General features: G+C 37.8%; 1 protein-coding gene across 5 annotated transcripts in view; it reads left to right on the forward strand.

Moving 5' to 3' along the window:
• Nucleotides 1-15,995, forward strand: part of LOC109032981 (irregular chiasm C-roughest protein) — a 511,490-nt gene extending 495,495 nt beyond the window's left edge. For all 5 annotated transcript variants that reach the window (XM_019045352.2, XM_072302618.1, XM_019045350.2 and 2 more), the window contains 10 exons: nt 673-941; nt 3,872-4,104; nt 5,439-5,669; nt 5,952-6,192; nt 6,831-6,958; nt 7,415-7,693; nt 8,100-8,241; nt 8,666-8,776; nt 9,175-9,407; nt 10,775-15,995. In XM_019045352.2, the coding sequence (XP_018900897.2) occupies nt 680-941; nt 3,872-4,104; nt 5,439-5,669; nt 5,952-6,192; nt 6,831-6,958; nt 7,415-7,693; nt 8,100-8,241; nt 8,666-8,776; nt 9,175-9,407; nt 10,775-11,065 (2,151 nt within the window). In that variant the 5' untranslated portion in view covers nt 673-679 and the 3' untranslated portion in view covers nt 11,066-15,995. The remainder of the gene's footprint in view (nt 1-672; nt 942-3,871; nt 4,105-5,438; nt 5,670-5,951; nt 6,193-6,830; nt 6,959-7,414; nt 7,694-8,099; nt 8,242-8,665; nt 8,777-9,174; nt 9,408-10,774) is intronic.
• Nucleotides 15,996-17,214: the final 1,219 nt, after the last annotated feature.

Raw genomic sequence — 17,214 nt, forward strand, 5'->3', positions numbered from 1 at the left:
AACGGGTTTGCGGATTTTCTTGCTTTTAGTGAATTTTCTCGCTTTTAGTGAATTTTCTCCATAGTACCCATCAAATTCCTTAAAATTTTCAAAGAGATCCGCATAAACTTCCTCTCGTAAAAATCGAATTGCCCAGTTAAATTTGGCAATAGCTGATGTGGCTTGGTCCCTCTTTGTCAAACTCTGTCCATTTAATCGAATGTTTTCGTTGTACTTTCATTCATGTGTTGTGATCTTTGATGTCACACGGAGAAAAAAAACTCGTGCGTGGGACCCGAAGTTTAGGTCTTATGGATCTCTGAAGTTTTCAGATTGAGCATCTGAACACTTTAGGTCTAGCTGCCGAGGTTCGGATCACACATCTGAAACTTCAGTTCTTACATCTGAAGTACTTCGGTTCTCACATCCGAAAAACTTCGGTTCTCACATCTGAAGTACTTCAGATGTAAGAACTGAAGTTTCAGATGTGTGATCCGAACCTCAACAGCCAGACCTAAAGTGTTCAGATGCTCAATCCGAAAACTTCAGAGATCCATATGACCTAAACTTCGGGTCCCACGCACGAGGTTTTTTTCTCCGTGCAGGACGTGCTGCATATCTTGAGATTTGTAGGCGCTCTCGCCTCGAGTTGCTCGGAGCTGTGACTAATGTTGCCTATTTTTCATGTTGCAGGAGGAAGATGTCCGTGAGTAAGTGGATTGGGCAGGTGTTATGGACGAGCTTGTGCGTGCTGTGCTTGGTGTGCGCGGTGGTGGGCGAGCAGAAGCTGGTGCGGGAGCCGCAGGACCAGACGGCCACCGTGGGCAGCCACGTGACCCTCCCTTGCCGCGTCGTCAACAAGAGCGGGAGCCTCCAGTGGACCAAAGACCACTTCGGCCTCGGCGAAGAACGCAACATGCCCGGCTTCGAACGATACTCCATGGTCGGCAACGACGAAGAAGGTAAGATACAAATCATATTCCGTCGCAATGCGTCTCGCATGCAAGAGATACAGCCAAGTAAATGTACACTTAACGGGTAAAATCCTACGAAAATCACTTTGGGCACGTCAAAGAGTCTAAAATGTCCATGCTGAGGTGCGATTAGCGGAATGATCTTGGCTTGATTATGCGAGAGCCATTTGGATTCTAGCACCAGGTAACTAACAGCGTCTTAAGGACTGGAAAACTTAAACAACTGGGAAATGTCGAGGAAATTTCTCGTAATATGTCGTTTAAAACAAAAACTTCAGATAATTTCATTAAAAAAGCCCGGAATTTTCCCGATAGTGCCATTGGTTTGGTCTAAAATTGATCTTCGAACTCTAAAGAGGCTCCTAAAGCTGAGACCATGGAGCCAACAAAGGATATCACCAAAGTAGCTCATTATGTCGCACTCTTCATGCAGAAATAGGGTTGAATATATTCGCAGTGTTGTTTTTTTGTGAGATGACTCTTAAGTTCGAAGGAGATGATTTTAATATTAGTCCTATCAGTCATGACAACCCCTCTAATGCAGTAGTTTCATCTCTGCATGGAGATTTACAGTAATTCTGAACCTTTTCGTACGGCAGACAGAGGTGCTCTTTTTATTACAACATTCATGGTTAAATCAGAAGAAAATCAGTATGTCTCCCGCAGAATTTTTCACATGGTTAATACTAAAATCCAAGTCAATTTTCCGCCGGTTTCAACACGCTTTGGTCCGGCAACGCCTTCACTCTCGGAACTAGACTTCCCGCACAACCCCGAGCTTCCGTCCTCCTTTGAGGACGCTCTTCACGCCTTTGAGCGTAGGCTTTCCGCATAGCCCTCGGCGCCGACCGAACTAAGCCCCTTCTCCCCCGGTCGATTGTTGTCAGATTTAAAGATTCCTCCGGCCACGATACCTCGATCCTAATTTTTTCGAGTTTCACCTAGCTCCGAGCGAGAGACGATTGCAGCCCGGGGAACGGCGTTTTGTTAATTTATTGATGCTCCCCAGGCCCCAGTTTATTAAGGGAAGTTTTCTCCCCGTCCCCGGGAATCCAGCGGTCGCGCTCGAAACTTGCGACCGAAAATTACGGAGACCAACCGGCTGACTGTTGTCTTTTGAACTTAAGTGCAATTAATCCTCTCCCGATACCCGTGAAGTTTCCCCGCGACTCTCTCTCTCTCAATGAGCCGTCTCTTGAGTCGCTCCAACCTTCCCTTTCCAGTCGCTCCTGCATACTGTTTCTTCCTGGGCTTAACCTCGGAGATCGGAACGAACTAATGCTCAGATGCGTCCACCTCTCTATGTGTTTTACCCATAACGAGAGGGGTTTGACCCGTAATTCTCTTTCACCTCCTCCTCTGCCCCTTTTCAGGCCGTTTATGAAATCAGTCTCGCATTCTGAATCCATAAATCTCAATTTTCACCTCATAGTTAAGATTTTACGTATCACACTGGAAAAAAAAAACACATTGTATCTAGAGTCCAGACTCTTGAAAACATTGACAAGAAAAAGGACTCTTGATTCAATTAGATTTAAGCTTAAATCAAAAGGAAATCCGCTCTAATTAAGAGGCTCGGTTCTTGATTTAAGCTTAAATCTGATCGAATCAAGAGTATTTTTTCTTGTCGATGTTTTTAAGAGTCTGGACTCTTGATCCAATGTGTTTTTTTTTCCAGTGCGCAATTTATGTAATCAGACATTTTATCACGAGCACGTTACAACTATCAGTTGGAGAATATCTTACTTTATGTTACTCTACAATGTAAAATCATGAGAGTAACGTTTATCGCTTGAGGCGCCAAGTGCTCCGGGAGGTTGGAGTGCGAAGCATTCAGGAGGCTTAACCTCCTAGTATGGAGAAAAATTTACTGGCAATCCTTCAGTCGATTTCATTCCTTCTCAACAAGTCAGGAACTTCGCTCTTTTTCTCCTCAGAGGACCTTGTATTGCTAATTGTGAAAATCCCTTGAAATATCTGGGAACTTTCAAGTCGAAGCAATCTCGTCAAAGTCCTCTATGTTTTCCCCCTCTTCTTCTTTTTTCGATTTGATTGGAACGTTAGCGACACTCCTCCATATTCCAACTACCCTTTCTCGCGGAGCATTATTCACGGAAGCTGGAAGGGTTAATCCCTCCGGTGCCCTTGTAGGATTTTTCCGGACGAGGGGTTGCGCCTAGTTTGGCAAAGTCGAGGCGAGGCCTGCAGATCCACTCGAGCGAAGTCGTGATGATGAAAGCTCCGAAATATAATTAATTTATTTCGAGCTTTGGCGCGGGCGGCGGGCTTTGAGCGCGGGCCGCAGCGTCTGAAAATTTGAATTTCGGGAGTGTATTTATCTTGTGCATCTCCGTTTGACCGAGCCTACACCCCCTCCCCTCCCCGAGCCCCGCGAGTGCATTTTCCACCCTTCAAATCAACGGGAGGGAGGGGGCGGATTCGTTTCATTCGGATGCCGTTTTCAGCCGACCAGCTCCGAGCGAAAGAAGTCCACCTCGTCCCGTTCGGGGGTTCGGCAGCGTCGAGGATTGCATTGTTACCATGGCGCATGCCGAAATATTAATGCCCTTTTCTGCCGTGCTAAGGAAGAACGCCGTATAAGCCTTCAGACGTTGCCAAATTTCCTTTGACAAATCATAGATTTTCGAGGAAAGTGAACATTTTTCTGACGGTTTTTCAAAAATTTAAGTAACTTGAATTAAAGTCGACCCGTATGACCTAAAACTACAGTTACCTGGACTGAAAACTTCAGTTTTCCGTATGAAACAAAGATTTTCTCTCGGTGGAGGTTTGCCTCGCGTAACGGAGGGGCCTTAGGAGTTATGCATTACGCGTTACTCTAATGATTTCATATTTTAGAGCATGTTATAGAACTTGCAATTAGTTACGATGTGTAACGGAATTGGTGATTGTTGCAGGTGACTTCGGGTTGGACATCAACCCGGTGACGTTGGACGACGACGGGACGTACCGGTGCCAGGTGGCGCAGGGCAAGAACGGCGACCCTCGGATCATCTCGAAGCAGGCGAGGCTGACGGTGCTCGTGCCGCCGGAGCCGCCCAAGATCACGCAGGGCGAGTCCCTGACGGCCACCGAGGACCAGCACATCGAGATCGAGTGCATCTCCGCCGGCGGAAAGCCACCCGCAGACGTAAGTACTCGTCAAAAAAATTCTGCACTGGAAAAAAAAAAAAAAAAACGCATTGGATCTAGAGCCCAGACTCTTGAAAACATTGACAAGAAAAAATAATCTTGATTCAATCAGATTTAAGCTTAAATCAAAAGGAAATCCGCTCAAATTAAGAGGCTTGGTTCTTGATTTAAGCAAAAATCCGATTGAATCAAGAGTATTTTTTCTTGTCGATGTTTTTAAGAGTCTGGACTCTAGATCCAATATGTTTTTTTTTCCAGTGTGTTAATAATTCAAATTTCTGCAGGCCGATTATTGAAATTGATAGACAAAGCTATAGACAAAGAAGACCAAAGGGATATGGAGGGAACCTGTTGGTGGAAGCGGGTGGTTGCAATGGACAAAGGCAGTAGGTAATAGACTAACTAACGGCAACCTGCGAGAAACCCGACAGTTAGTCCATCATTTTCTCCCCTAGTCTATAGGAACCACACATTTTAACCAATAGGATCGCCCCATACTCCCCTATGTCCTTTTTGTCTATCAATCTCAATAATCATCCCGCTGCTATGTAATTCCAATAATTTCTGTTAAATATCGGAAAAATATGTCACCCCCCCCCCCCCAAAAAAAAATAAATAAAATAATTTGTTTTAATTCGCTACAAAATATCAAATCAAATCACCGGGCAATTCACAACATTACCTGAGACGCATGTCCCTTGAGTTTATTATGCTCTCTGAAGGATTATAACTTCGAGCAGTGTGGCGCGCGCTTGGAGTCGTAGCCGTCAGTTCAAACTTCCCGCTAAAAATTCGAACTTCCCGCCTGCTTGAACGTTTGCAGCTCTGCCAACAGTCTCGCGATTTTAGCAAAATTTTATTGAGTAATTATAGTTGATGAAAAGAATCACCCGTAGAAGCGCAAAGTCTCTGATACTCTTTTCATTTCCTTTCGCTTAAAAGGGAATTACCAAGGCATAACCACGTACAAAACTCTTGATATTACGAGCAAGAAATTTTTCAATGGAGTCAATGTATGTTGGCAGTGCTGGATGTTCAGATTTTTCCCGCCACTCCATCTCTACTAAATGGTTAATAATGTATTTGTGATATGATTCGATGTTTATTAAGTTCTGCATCCAATTAAGGCTTTCTTAATAGATGCATTGTTGAAATTCTCGCAGCATAATCAAAAATTGTCTTTCTTGTCATTTTTAATGAAGTCTGCTGTCCATTTCTAACTTTTTCCCGGAACGGAATCAAAACAGATTATCTAAAGTTATTATTTACTGAGTCATTTTATTTATTTATTTTTTTTCTTATAATTTCATGGTTTTTCTTGTTTTCTTATAGATCACATGGATTGATGAAACAGGTGGTCAAAATAAGAAAATAGAGGAGGGTATTCAAACAATAACAGAGCCCTATCCACTTGATGACAAAAAGTGGACAACCAAGTCAGTTCTTCAGCTGGTACCGAAGAAAGAACATCACAATGCAACATTCACGTGTCAGGCTCAGAATCAGGCCGAGCGATATTACCAAAGCGCTCGCCTCAAGTTATACGTCAAATATGCACCAAAAGTAAGTACATCTTACGATTAGAAATGTTAACTAGACTTACCGAGAGAACTCTTAGAACTAGGTTCAAAGTCACTTCTCTTCTTTTGTCAACTTTCTTAGTTGAATCACTGTTTAGGCTTAGTAGGGTTACAAATTTGAGGAACAACGGTAGAATATTGCAAGGATTTTTCATAGTTTTCTTAGGTACCTCATGCTACTTTTTGAACCATTGTTTCAGCAGGATCTCAGGTGCTTTCTGTTTCGATATTCCGATCGCTTATTTTTTAATCATTTTCATTTCAGGTCACTGTAAGCATTGATGGGCCTCTTATCGAAGGAAGTGATGTGCGACTCTCATGTTTTGCCGAGGCAAATCCTTCTGAGGTGACGTACCGTTGGTATGTCAACTCTCATGAGCAAGATGAGACAGGAACTGAGTTGGTGTTGAGAAACATATCAGCTGCCATGCACGACTCAATTGTCAAATGCAAAGTGAAAAACGCAGTGGGTGAATCAGAAGACTCCGAAACTCTATTCATTTCATGTAAGTTTTAGTTCCTTGCTTCATTCCAACAAAACATATAATTTGACCATTGATTTGGAGGTCAATTTTCTGCCTTTAATGTTGTTTTTTGAAGAACCAAACTATTCAGATCCAATAGCATCCTGAGAAAAACTATCCTTCTCGGTCACATAATGTGCTACAGAACTTTGTGTTAAGTATCAGGATCGTGATCGTTTAGATTGAAGAAAATTCAGGAGTGCTATTTCATCTGATTATTAGAGGAAGCTATAAATTTATTTTGGGGGAAGGGAGGATATAAAAAAATACCATAAAATGCATCAAAATTGCCTGAGAAGTGCTGAAATTTCAAAGGTGGGAAGAGGAAGGACTGATTATCTCACCCCTTACTCCTTCCTCTAAATGGCACTCCCAAGAAAACGCAACCGGTTTCACGATGTCCATGGAAATATGATCCCACAATAGTTAGAAGATCAAGTTGGACTATATGATTAATATTTTATTTTTGTAGATATGATAGGGACGGTGAATAGTCTTTATTAAGACAGTTGAAAGTTTGCAGGGGGTATGAGATAAATCAAACAGTTTGAGGTCTTTTCCATATTTGGTGTGATTGTGCTCACCTGTCATTTTTTCTCATTTCATCTTTTTTCCCCTAGATGGACCAGTTTTCCGCCAGAAACCACACTCCGTGCAGGTGGAAGAAAATTCTCATCTAACATTGACGTGTGATGTCGATGGCAATCCAACTCCAGAAATTAACTGGTTTCACAGAGGCACCAACTCTGTAAGTACATCCTTGTTCATTTTTTTCTTTTCTTTGTCCCATCTTTTTTTCCTTCCGATTAACAGCCAGATGAACCGATTTATTCTGTCATTAATTTTTTTTAAGTTTTCATCGTTAATATCCAAAAAGAGAGATTGAAATAGGGCCAGGGTCTGGTAAAATTTGCAACCTGTCTACCAGAAAATATTAAATTAAAACTAGCCATCCAAGGCTCGATTATTAGTAGTAATCAAGTAATCAGAAGATACCCCTATCCCTGCATAGTTCACAGTCAACCATTAGATTTTGTAAGCAAGCGCAAGAGAACTGCGGACCTCTTCTGCTTCCTTCGAATCACGGATAGAAATTTCTGCCCCAGTATCATTTGCTTGAAATTTTTATGATCTTAGATAATTTATGTATTTTATGAAAGATTTTTAGATGATCTCACTAAAACTGTACTGTGCTTTATTCCAGATTGTTGGCTCAAGTGCAAATTTATCGATTATTGCCACATCGGACAAAGCAGGCCGTTACACCTGCCAAGCCACCGTTCGGGGGTTCCCTCCAATAGAGGCAGACGCAACTGTTATCCTTAAAGGTCCACCAACAATCGTCAGTCATAGATTGCAATTTGGGGTGCCTGGAGACTCCGTAGAATTGGAGTGCATTGCCTATTCTATCCCCCCTCCGCAGAAATTTGTGTGGATGCACAACGGGCAAGAACTAGATCTGTCCACCAGCGGTGATTACGTGGTATGTTCTTAAGATCTTTAGCTTCTTATGGCATTACTGCAAACTACCGGTTTAGTCTTACCTCAAATAATTTTTTTTTTACATTATTTTAAAAGCGCGTAAATGAAATACCTACTCAGATTCAGTTCCTTGCGTACATCTTTTATTATTCTCTCGCACATATACTTCGACTGTGAAATCATATAGCACTACTACAGAATTTTAGCTCACATTCCATGCTTTTTGATAGAACTTTCTATTATTTTTACATATCTACGGTGAAACACGATGATCCACAGAGCAGAGTTTTCTATCTTTATGATAAACGCATCATGAACACAGAAGTAAGAATAGAGATTACAATACCTTGAACTTTGAATTCTACTCCCAGCTATTAATTATTTGTTATTATTTTTTCTTTGTACAGGAGATGAAAGAGCATATACCTGGAGGTATTAAGAGCAAGTTAACAGTTCGAGAAGCCCAGCAGTATAACTTTGGTGTTTACAATTGTTCGGTCTCTAATCAGTATGGGAGTGACACTTTTGAAATTATCTTGAAACCTCAAAGTAAGTCAATTTCTCTCTAAGTTTGCCTATGATTAAACTCGCTTAGTGGATTTTAAAAAATCAAGCAGATTCTCATTGATTCCAAAACTTAGTGACAGACTGTAAAAGGGATCAAAATGATCAATAAAGGCACTTTTCATAGAGACCTCTGTTTGAAGAAAACTTTGGCAAGTAGTTGCTTAGTCCACAAATATTCAGACTAAAATTTTCAATTATAAATACGTTTTTCTTTTTTTATTTATTTAGTGGGCAATGTCAAATTTAGAAGAATTTCTGTCTTTCTACTTAGATCTCAAAGACATGCTCCAGATTTAATCATGCTTCAATATCCAATACTGATTTTTCTTTATTTCTCAGGAAATTGTCAATTATTGTTGTTGTAGCCTGCTACGATTTTTAATGCTTATTTCTTTCTTTCTTTCAGAAAATTTTCCATTGTTAATGTTGCTAGCTGCCATAATTGGAGGTGTAGCTGTTGTAATATTTGTTACTTTGGTCGTCATACTATGCCAGCGAAAAGAGAAAAAGCCTTCCGGTAATTCATATTTTTCAAATTCTTCTTTGGATTTTTTTTTTAGATGTTAGATTTCAAGTTTATTTTTTAAACAATCTAAGCAAAAGAGGAAGATTTTTAAGAGGTGTACAGTTTTTACTAAGCTCAATAAATTGAGCTTTTAAAGTCTCTCATGAATTGACTCTTACCAAGCTTGTCTGTGGAAATCGTAGCCGTAACATCCACGTTTTCAGCTTCTTTTGGGCAAACTAATTTATCCATTACTTCAACAGGTAAATCATCAAACAAGTTACATTTTCAGACACAATAAATTTACTCCTTTTTTTTTGTAGCTATAATAGGCTTGCAAGAATGTTTACCCACTTCTACTTTTATTTTCGACTCTTATTCATTAATATATATATATTATTTTTTTTCAGCAAATGATTTGGTAGACTCAGAAAAACAATGTAAAGAAAGTGACCGATCATCTAATATATCAGATCTGAAATTAGAGCTACGAACAACCGACTTAGACTACGGTGGTCATGAGAGTGAAACCAGTGAGTCAGTAGTCACCAGAGTTGGAGTGCCTCTTGCTGGACCAGTGCCCTTGTACAACACTAGATTATCAACCTCAGATTGTAATGAACCTGTCTTCCCTCCAAAATCTGTAAGTGACCCTTATCATGCTCAAATTGGTAATCCTTACCATACATCATCTAGCCTTACCTACCTACCTACCTTCCTCCTATACAGGGTTATCCAAAAGTCACTGACCACCCCTGTAACTTTTTTCCAAATTGAGATAGAAGTTTGAAACTTTGGGAATGTTCCTCGGTCTAAAGTAGCAACTTTTTGGTCCCCCCAAAATTTTGGGGGGCGGCCCCCCTTAAGGGGGGCGGCCCCCCTTAAGGGGGGCGGGGGCTAACTTTTTTTTTTCAAATGGCAACCCCCCCTTTGTGATACCTCATTCGAAAGATAATAAAAAAAGAAAATTTTTGGCGCAAACCGCAGGTCAAAATGTTCATTTTTGACAAAATGGCGGCCGGTCAAAGTTCAAAATGGCGGAAATTTGGCATCTCCGTTGTTTATTGACGGATTGGTGTGAAACTCGGAATTCTGTGGTTTTTTGAGATAAGAAAAACGATTCTGGCATTGGTTTTCCAGAAAAGTCAGTCTTTTGCAAAATGGCGGCGGTCAAAATGGCGGCCTAGAGCGGGAAGTGGATATTTAGGCTGCATATCATTGGATTTGCATGAAACTTGGTATCCGGGGGTATTTCGGCACGAGAAGAACGAATCTTTCATTGGATATCTGAAATTATGACAAATTCCAAAATGGCGGCGGAAAAATTGCGGGAAATCAGTTTTACGGCCCTTTACCGATGGATTAGCATGAAATTATTTGATATTTCAAGAATCTAATGAAAGGTTCCTTTTAATCCAGCCAAAAACCGCCAGGATAGCGAATTTCATGCAAATCCATCGGTAAAGAGCCGTAAAACTGATTTCCCGCAATTTTTCCGCCGCCATTTTGGAATTTGTCAAAATTTCAGATATCCAATGAATGATTCGTTCTTCTCGTGCCTATGGAGCTAACCTTGAATCTGGTTCCGTGAATAGACCTGTATTAAGATAATCCGTCCTGGGTTATTGCCTGACGTGCAATAAATTGCAGCAATCTAGTAAAAAATCCTGGTAGATTTTAACTTTTTAGCCACAAAAGGACGACAACCCCAGTTCATGAGCCTAAAATATCATTCTCAACCAAAACAATTGCAAAATTCTGAGAAACGAAGGCAGCATTCTTCTGGGAAAAAAAAACCACCCCTCTCTTACTGATTTTACTCGGTCACATTAATGTCACAATTTTTTTCACATATGAGACAATGTATGGATTAAGTATTATTATAGCAAATCTAGAAGGACGCTTGTCTCACAAAATTTTAAAATTTTTGTTTTCTAGCTATTTTTCCATAGAATTTGTTGCATAACAGTACCGCTGAAATCAACTAATTTTCAAAAATTATCATTTCAGGATGGTCATAACAACAATGGTTACATCCCGTACGTAGATTATCAGCGGGACTACAACCCTCCACCCCCTCCTCCAGCACCAGAGGGCGTTGATGTGCGATATTCTGCCACGTATGGCAACCCATTCTTGAGGACAGCACCTAGTCCAGCCTTACCTCCACCTCCACCCCCATATAGTTCGGTGAGAAACGGTGGTGTTCCACGGCAACACCATCAACAGACAAGCCCTACTTCTCAGTACATCACGCACCAGCCTGCGGTGAAGCGAGGTACTCTGGCCACGCACGTCTAACAGCAGGCTCCTTGCCTTAGGTCCATTAATCAATTCTGTGTTCATTGACTGTTAGGAAACAAATTGAATTTTTTTATCTGTTGCTGTAAATACTGTACGTAATGTAAATACTTTGTTGTCTCCAAGGCTGGAAGTTATTTTCAGGCTGGCTTTCCTGTTTTTCTAAGTAATTGAATTTTACTTGAAAATCTTCCTCAAGTCATATTAATGTGTAACTGCTCCCTCCCCATTCTTTCTAGTTTTGTTGAACCATCTCTGAAACAAAAAAAAATAAGTGTATTCTGACATCATTTTTCAGCCGGAGACATATTTGTGTTAGAATCATTTTTGTCACCCAACTTTATGCGGTCATCCCTAACTGTGTATTACAAGTTTTTGGAGAAACGCTAATAGGTATCTTTTTGTCTATTTCCTGCGAGAAAACAATGTTTTCCAGCATGGCACCACTGAGGTGCACTTATTATTCTCTTAGTGGGAAAGAAACTATACCAATTTAAGTTTTACTCGGCATTCATTAATTGTAAGAGGTTTATATTGAGAGCGCTATGAACAAGGTGTCTTTGTAAAAACAAACAAAATTCAATGAATTTCCACCAAGTAATAAGTTTCTTGAGAAATCGTTTACTTTATCTTTTTTTTACTCTTTACATACAGAGATAACCAGAACATAATTTCACTTCATTAACCGTTCATTTGCACTAGGATCCAAAATTAGTAAGTTACTGTCTCCACCTGAAGAAATATTTAAACCCTTTTTCATTACGAGGTACAGTGGCTGGAGCATTCTGATAGTCTCTTAACATTTTGGTCATGACAACCAAACTTTTATGCCTCGAGGCATGTAAATCTTCCGGTACGAACAGAGACTTTGAGAATCTGTACCAAATATAAAGGATTCCTATTCTAGAAAAGCTCTCTTAATTTTAACCTCCTCTTTATTTCAAAATAAGTTTATAAATACAAACACTAGAGATGCAACATTTCATGAAACAGTTATGAAATGAAATTTTACTGTGAAATTTTTGAAACTTCTGCAGCCACTTTCTGCATGCCATGAAATGCATAGAAATGGTACAATCTTAATTTTTTCAAAAAAGAATATCACGAGTCAAATCTCTAAGTTTCTAATGGAATTTCCGAAAACTTTCGAGGGTTGCAGCCCCTGGAAAATTGTCAAATCCTCATGGAAAATGCAGTTTCGCTTTTCAGTGAAACGAAATTTCATTTTGCATCTCTGGCCAAGACTGAATCTCTGTATAGATCAATTGTTAGAGTTGCTGAAATCATCACTTGAAAGTTTGAAAAAATGAGTCATATTATCTTGTTAATTGTAATTTAATAGCTGAATATTTGCAAACTATTTTTAGGAACTGTTGTTAAACTGTACAGGTGTAAAATTGTTTGCCAGTGAATGCTTGATGAAGCAAGTGCAATAGCAGGTGAAGAATGAACTAATGAGCGTTTATTTCTTGTCAAGAAGTGTTTTAACTAAAGTTGATAGCTGCAAGCATAAATAAATTTATCAATTATCTGGAGCTAAATAATAACATTAAATTAACATAGAATCATGCCAAAAAAATATTAAAAAAATTGCAAATAGTTACTGCAAGCATTGACCATCGTTGAGATAGATGGAAATTGTTCATTACTTATTGAAGATGATCTTTTCTGCGATCCCTATTTTTCCCTGATTTAAAACTATTCTCTCAGATGCATCAATCGGGCGTCATTTATTTCAAATCAATTGTACTTGCACCTTTTCTGCTTTCTTACTAAACCATGCTTTGTTGTATTCCAATGAAATTCTCATTTTCATAGGAGAATGATAAACTTAAATAATAGTATTTTAAATGAAAATTGGAAAGGTCTCCTCACCAGAAACCAATTTTGTCCTAAGGAAAAGTTTTCTAGGAACTATTTGCATGATTTGTTGATCATAAAAAATTTTAAACGGAATCGTTCTGTATAGATATTTTAGCACTATAATGTTTAAATAATTCATTTGCAGCATAGTTTGACAAATTTTTTCATTATGATTTCATAGGTAATTACCGGTGTGCAGGAAACTACACATGAAAGACCATACAAAATAACATGAGTATGAATAATTTGCTACCAAATTCAAAGACCAAATAAATACCTTGACAAACTGCCACCCAACTCAAATAACCTTTTTGACACGTTAATGCGAACAAAACAAGGAAATAAACTTACTTTCTCTTCTCCAATCAGAGTAAAGAAATTGCTGCCTAATTAGATTGTAATATTAATTTTATCAAACCTTTTCATGAACATAAAATTGCAACTCTTTACCTGGATTGCAGAATCATGGCCTATTCCTAACACTTAATCGCCTAAAAATAATGAAGTTCAAATAAAGCAATTTTGAGTTAATTAGATAATTAACTCACACGCCAATTACGGCACATTAACAACAATATTAACATTTCAATGAGTTTTTTTTTAACGTTTCATGTCGTCTTTCTCGAGAGAAAAAAAAAAAATCTCAACCACAATAGAAAAGTTTTAAAATGCTTAAGTTTTAACTATTGATTCAAGATTTATGTTTTTATTTTGTTTCTTTAGTAGGTTTGCAGAGAATTTCAAAAAATCTTTGATCGAAAGTTTTGATAATGCAAAGTTGAGATAAATATTCCTATTGATAGCTTTATGACCTTGTGAATGGCTAAACTCGAAAAATACATACCTCAATGGCAAAATTTAAAAATCTCCTACATACCATGTTCTACTTTCTTCGAGGGAGACAGATCAAAATATTTATTTGCAATTTTGTGTGATTTTTTATTTTTAGATTGAGTGAAGAAAATTCACAGAAAATTTCAATAGAATCGGTTGGTTAGTTTTCCTTTCAAAGAATTAAAAGCATGAGCGGAGACTTACATGTCATAGTCTGAAATACTCATTTTTCGACTTTAGCTATCGATACATTTCTCTTTCCTGCCCTGAAGCTGCATGTTTCCACGACTCATTAATTTTGTCACTTACTTGGGGCCTTCACCTTATTATACAAGTACACTAGGAAATCTGTATTTTGCAAGATGGTCGGAAGAATAATTTATTTGGAACAAGTACTCACCATCAAAATTTAGACACAGCCGAAACATTGAAGTAATACCTCCACATCGTAATGGGTTGGTTGCGCTAGTCTTAGAACCGTATTTTGATACTTTTAGCTTATATTTCAGCGAATAATAATGGGATCTGTGTAAATGAAAAATATCTGCACCCATTATAAATGGAGATATCGCTCATTGAAAAACGGAGCATAAGACACCTTCCACTTCTGTTGTGCAAGCAGAAATTTGTACTTCAAAAGAATAAAATAGAAGTTCTCTATTTTGGTTTTGTCTGTGTTTTGCGACATGCAACCAGTACAAAAGTGTGTATCATTGATTGATGAAACCAGGGTAGAAGAAACCATGGTATGCTCTGCAGTGGTGGATGATGTCTTACACTGTGTTCTTTGCTGCTCGATTTCTTTGTTAATATTAGATGTGGAAACTTGCATAGATCATTTTTTTTACAAATCTGTAAGCTGAAACCCATTTGAGCACGATTCCGTGACTAGCGCAACTGATCCATTCCGATTTGCCGGACAACTTCAAGAGACTCAGCTCTTTGTCAATTTTTAACGTAAAATTATTAGCTGTATTATTGTATGATCAGGAGATTCTCTTTACTTTCCTTGTTGAATCTTACTAGTTATGTACTATTTTTCAAATTCTATTAGACTTTACCTATTATTTTATGTTATGCTGTTCTCATACAAATGAATGTATTTCCTGTCTCCATTAAGCGTTGATTTTTTAAAGTTTAACTGATTTATTTTAATTTCTTTTTTTCCAATCAAAAAAACATGAACAAATTTTAAACCTGCAATCAGCTTTTCCTCATAATCTCTCCATTAGCTCTTGTAATTTGTAAATATTTGTTATTTTTCTACCTTTGCCATTTATTTGTAACTTTGATTTTTGAGTGTGAGTGAATGTGTGCCAGTGTGCTATTTTTTTTTCCTATTTTTTTCGCGCACTTCTTAATTACTTTTAAGAATTATATTTAGCTAATGTACAGTTCATAAAAGTTTGTAATTGTTATTTTTTTACCTGTATCAATTTATGTAATAATTGGATAGTGACGATATTTCTTTCCAATATTTTGTCGTTAAGACCACTTTTTCTGTGATATTTCATGATTAGAGTTAAATATCTTTCTATTATTGCAATAAAATCTGAATCATTATTTATTTAGGAAATCGTTTGTGTGTATGTGCATGAGAGCGCCTTTTTTTCGGAGTGTAGAGTGAGGACAGAAACCTAGTTTACTGATGCTAGTCATCAATAGACACAATGAAAATGTAACTGTTTGTAAATGTCGAACAATAAATTTGCGGAATGAATATGCATCAAAATCCTGAATTGTATAATTTAAGTATTTGTTCTGTCTTCACTAAAATTTGAATTGTGAAAGTTTAGACTATTTATTCCATTTTATTCATTAGAAGTCACTTGAAAATTATGAGTGAGTTAGATGTTACATCAGAGGAAAGGAAATCCTTACGCAACAGTTCACAACATCTGTATTGTTCATCATTTGATAAATTTCAAATTTTTTTCAAGTGGCAGTGCCAGAGTTGAATATATTTTTGTTTTATTTTATTATCTTTTTATTATCATTTTGACTCTCCAAATTCTGTTGCAATCCAAAAATATTGCCACTAGCCAGATGTCCTCACTTTTTATTTGACTCTCAAGAAGAAGCGCTTAGAGTACAACTGTGTGAGAGTATGTGTAAAATTGTAACTAAACAGAAAACTTTTGTAATTTTTGTTACTTTGTTCATTAAATTTGTCATTTGAGAACAAACGCTTTTGAATTTTTGATGAATTAAATCTTTTCTTTCTCATCATGAATTTTGATGTTTTTATTTCACTTTGAATACAGCCCCGGAATTTTTAGAATGATGATTCAGAGATGAGAGCTGAGACACTCAAATTTTTATCTTGATGGAAGAAGATAAAAAAAGGCTAGAAGGCTCTCCACACAATTGTGTTGCTTGTTACTTTGACAGGGCGCCAGGAATGCTTCTTTTTAATTTCCAAATAAGGGTCACAATAGTTGATGAAAATGGTACTTAAATGGTACCTACTATGAGAATCATCATGAATTTGCATCCAATAATAATTAGTACATTACTTAATCCTTTAAAATCCTGAACTACGTTCAACATAATTAAAAAGTAACCAATTTGACATTAGGGGCTATTCAAGGATTAGGTAAAGCATGTTGACTGACTTTTCGACTCCCTCTTCCCCCTTATGAGGCAACCAGAAGAAAACCTCTCTTTCTGAATTGCGTAAGACCGGCCTGACCCCTTTCCCAATTTTTCAGAAACTAATGGAGAGAGCCTGAAAAATAGCTGAAAAAATTTCTTTGGATGGAAATTGTTTTTCGTGTTTAAAAAAATGGGAGGCTTTTATAAGACTGGGCTTGACCCCCTCTCCCGCTTGTAAGATCTTATCAGGCAAGCTCAGACCATCTCCCCCTCAAAGTGGCTTATGTAATATCAGAACAGCCCCTCGTGGATAAATTGGAGTGATGAAATAATGAGGAGAAATTTAGGAAAAAATTCAAGTCTTTTAATAAAAATTTCAGATAAAACTTAAAAATTAACAAAAATATGATTAACAAATAGTAACTGAAATACTACAGGGTAGCTAAAAGAAATGGTGTCACATGCAGTAACGATTTGGGGCACTTGCGAAGCACTCAAGTTGATCGTAAGTTAAACAAATCTGACCATAAAATTCTTTTGACAAAAGTCACTCTGAATTCTTGGTAATCACAGTTAAAGACACATTCGTTTCATAATTGAGGAGCTTTTTTGAATAACGTTTTTCCAAGAACAATGTAGTAGTTCACACAATCTTAGCAGCATTGCAGAGAGTGTAAGAGGTTGTGTATTCAAAAGCACTACTCAATGAGACATTAGACAGGGTACAAACTAAAACTCTCTGTTGCATGTTTTCTCTTCAAAATTTTACATAAAATAAGATTAGCACAGTGAAACCTAAGTTGACATGTTGATATCTCGCTCAGGAATTAATTTCCGAACTTTCTGTTACTTCAATT

The sequence above is a fragment of the Bemisia tabaci genome, chromosome 7, assembly GCF_918797505.1.
Source record: "Bemisia tabaci chromosome 7, PGI_BMITA_v3".
NCBI classification, from domain to species: domain Eukaryota; kingdom Metazoa; phylum Arthropoda; class Insecta; order Hemiptera; family Aleyrodidae; genus Bemisia; species Bemisia tabaci.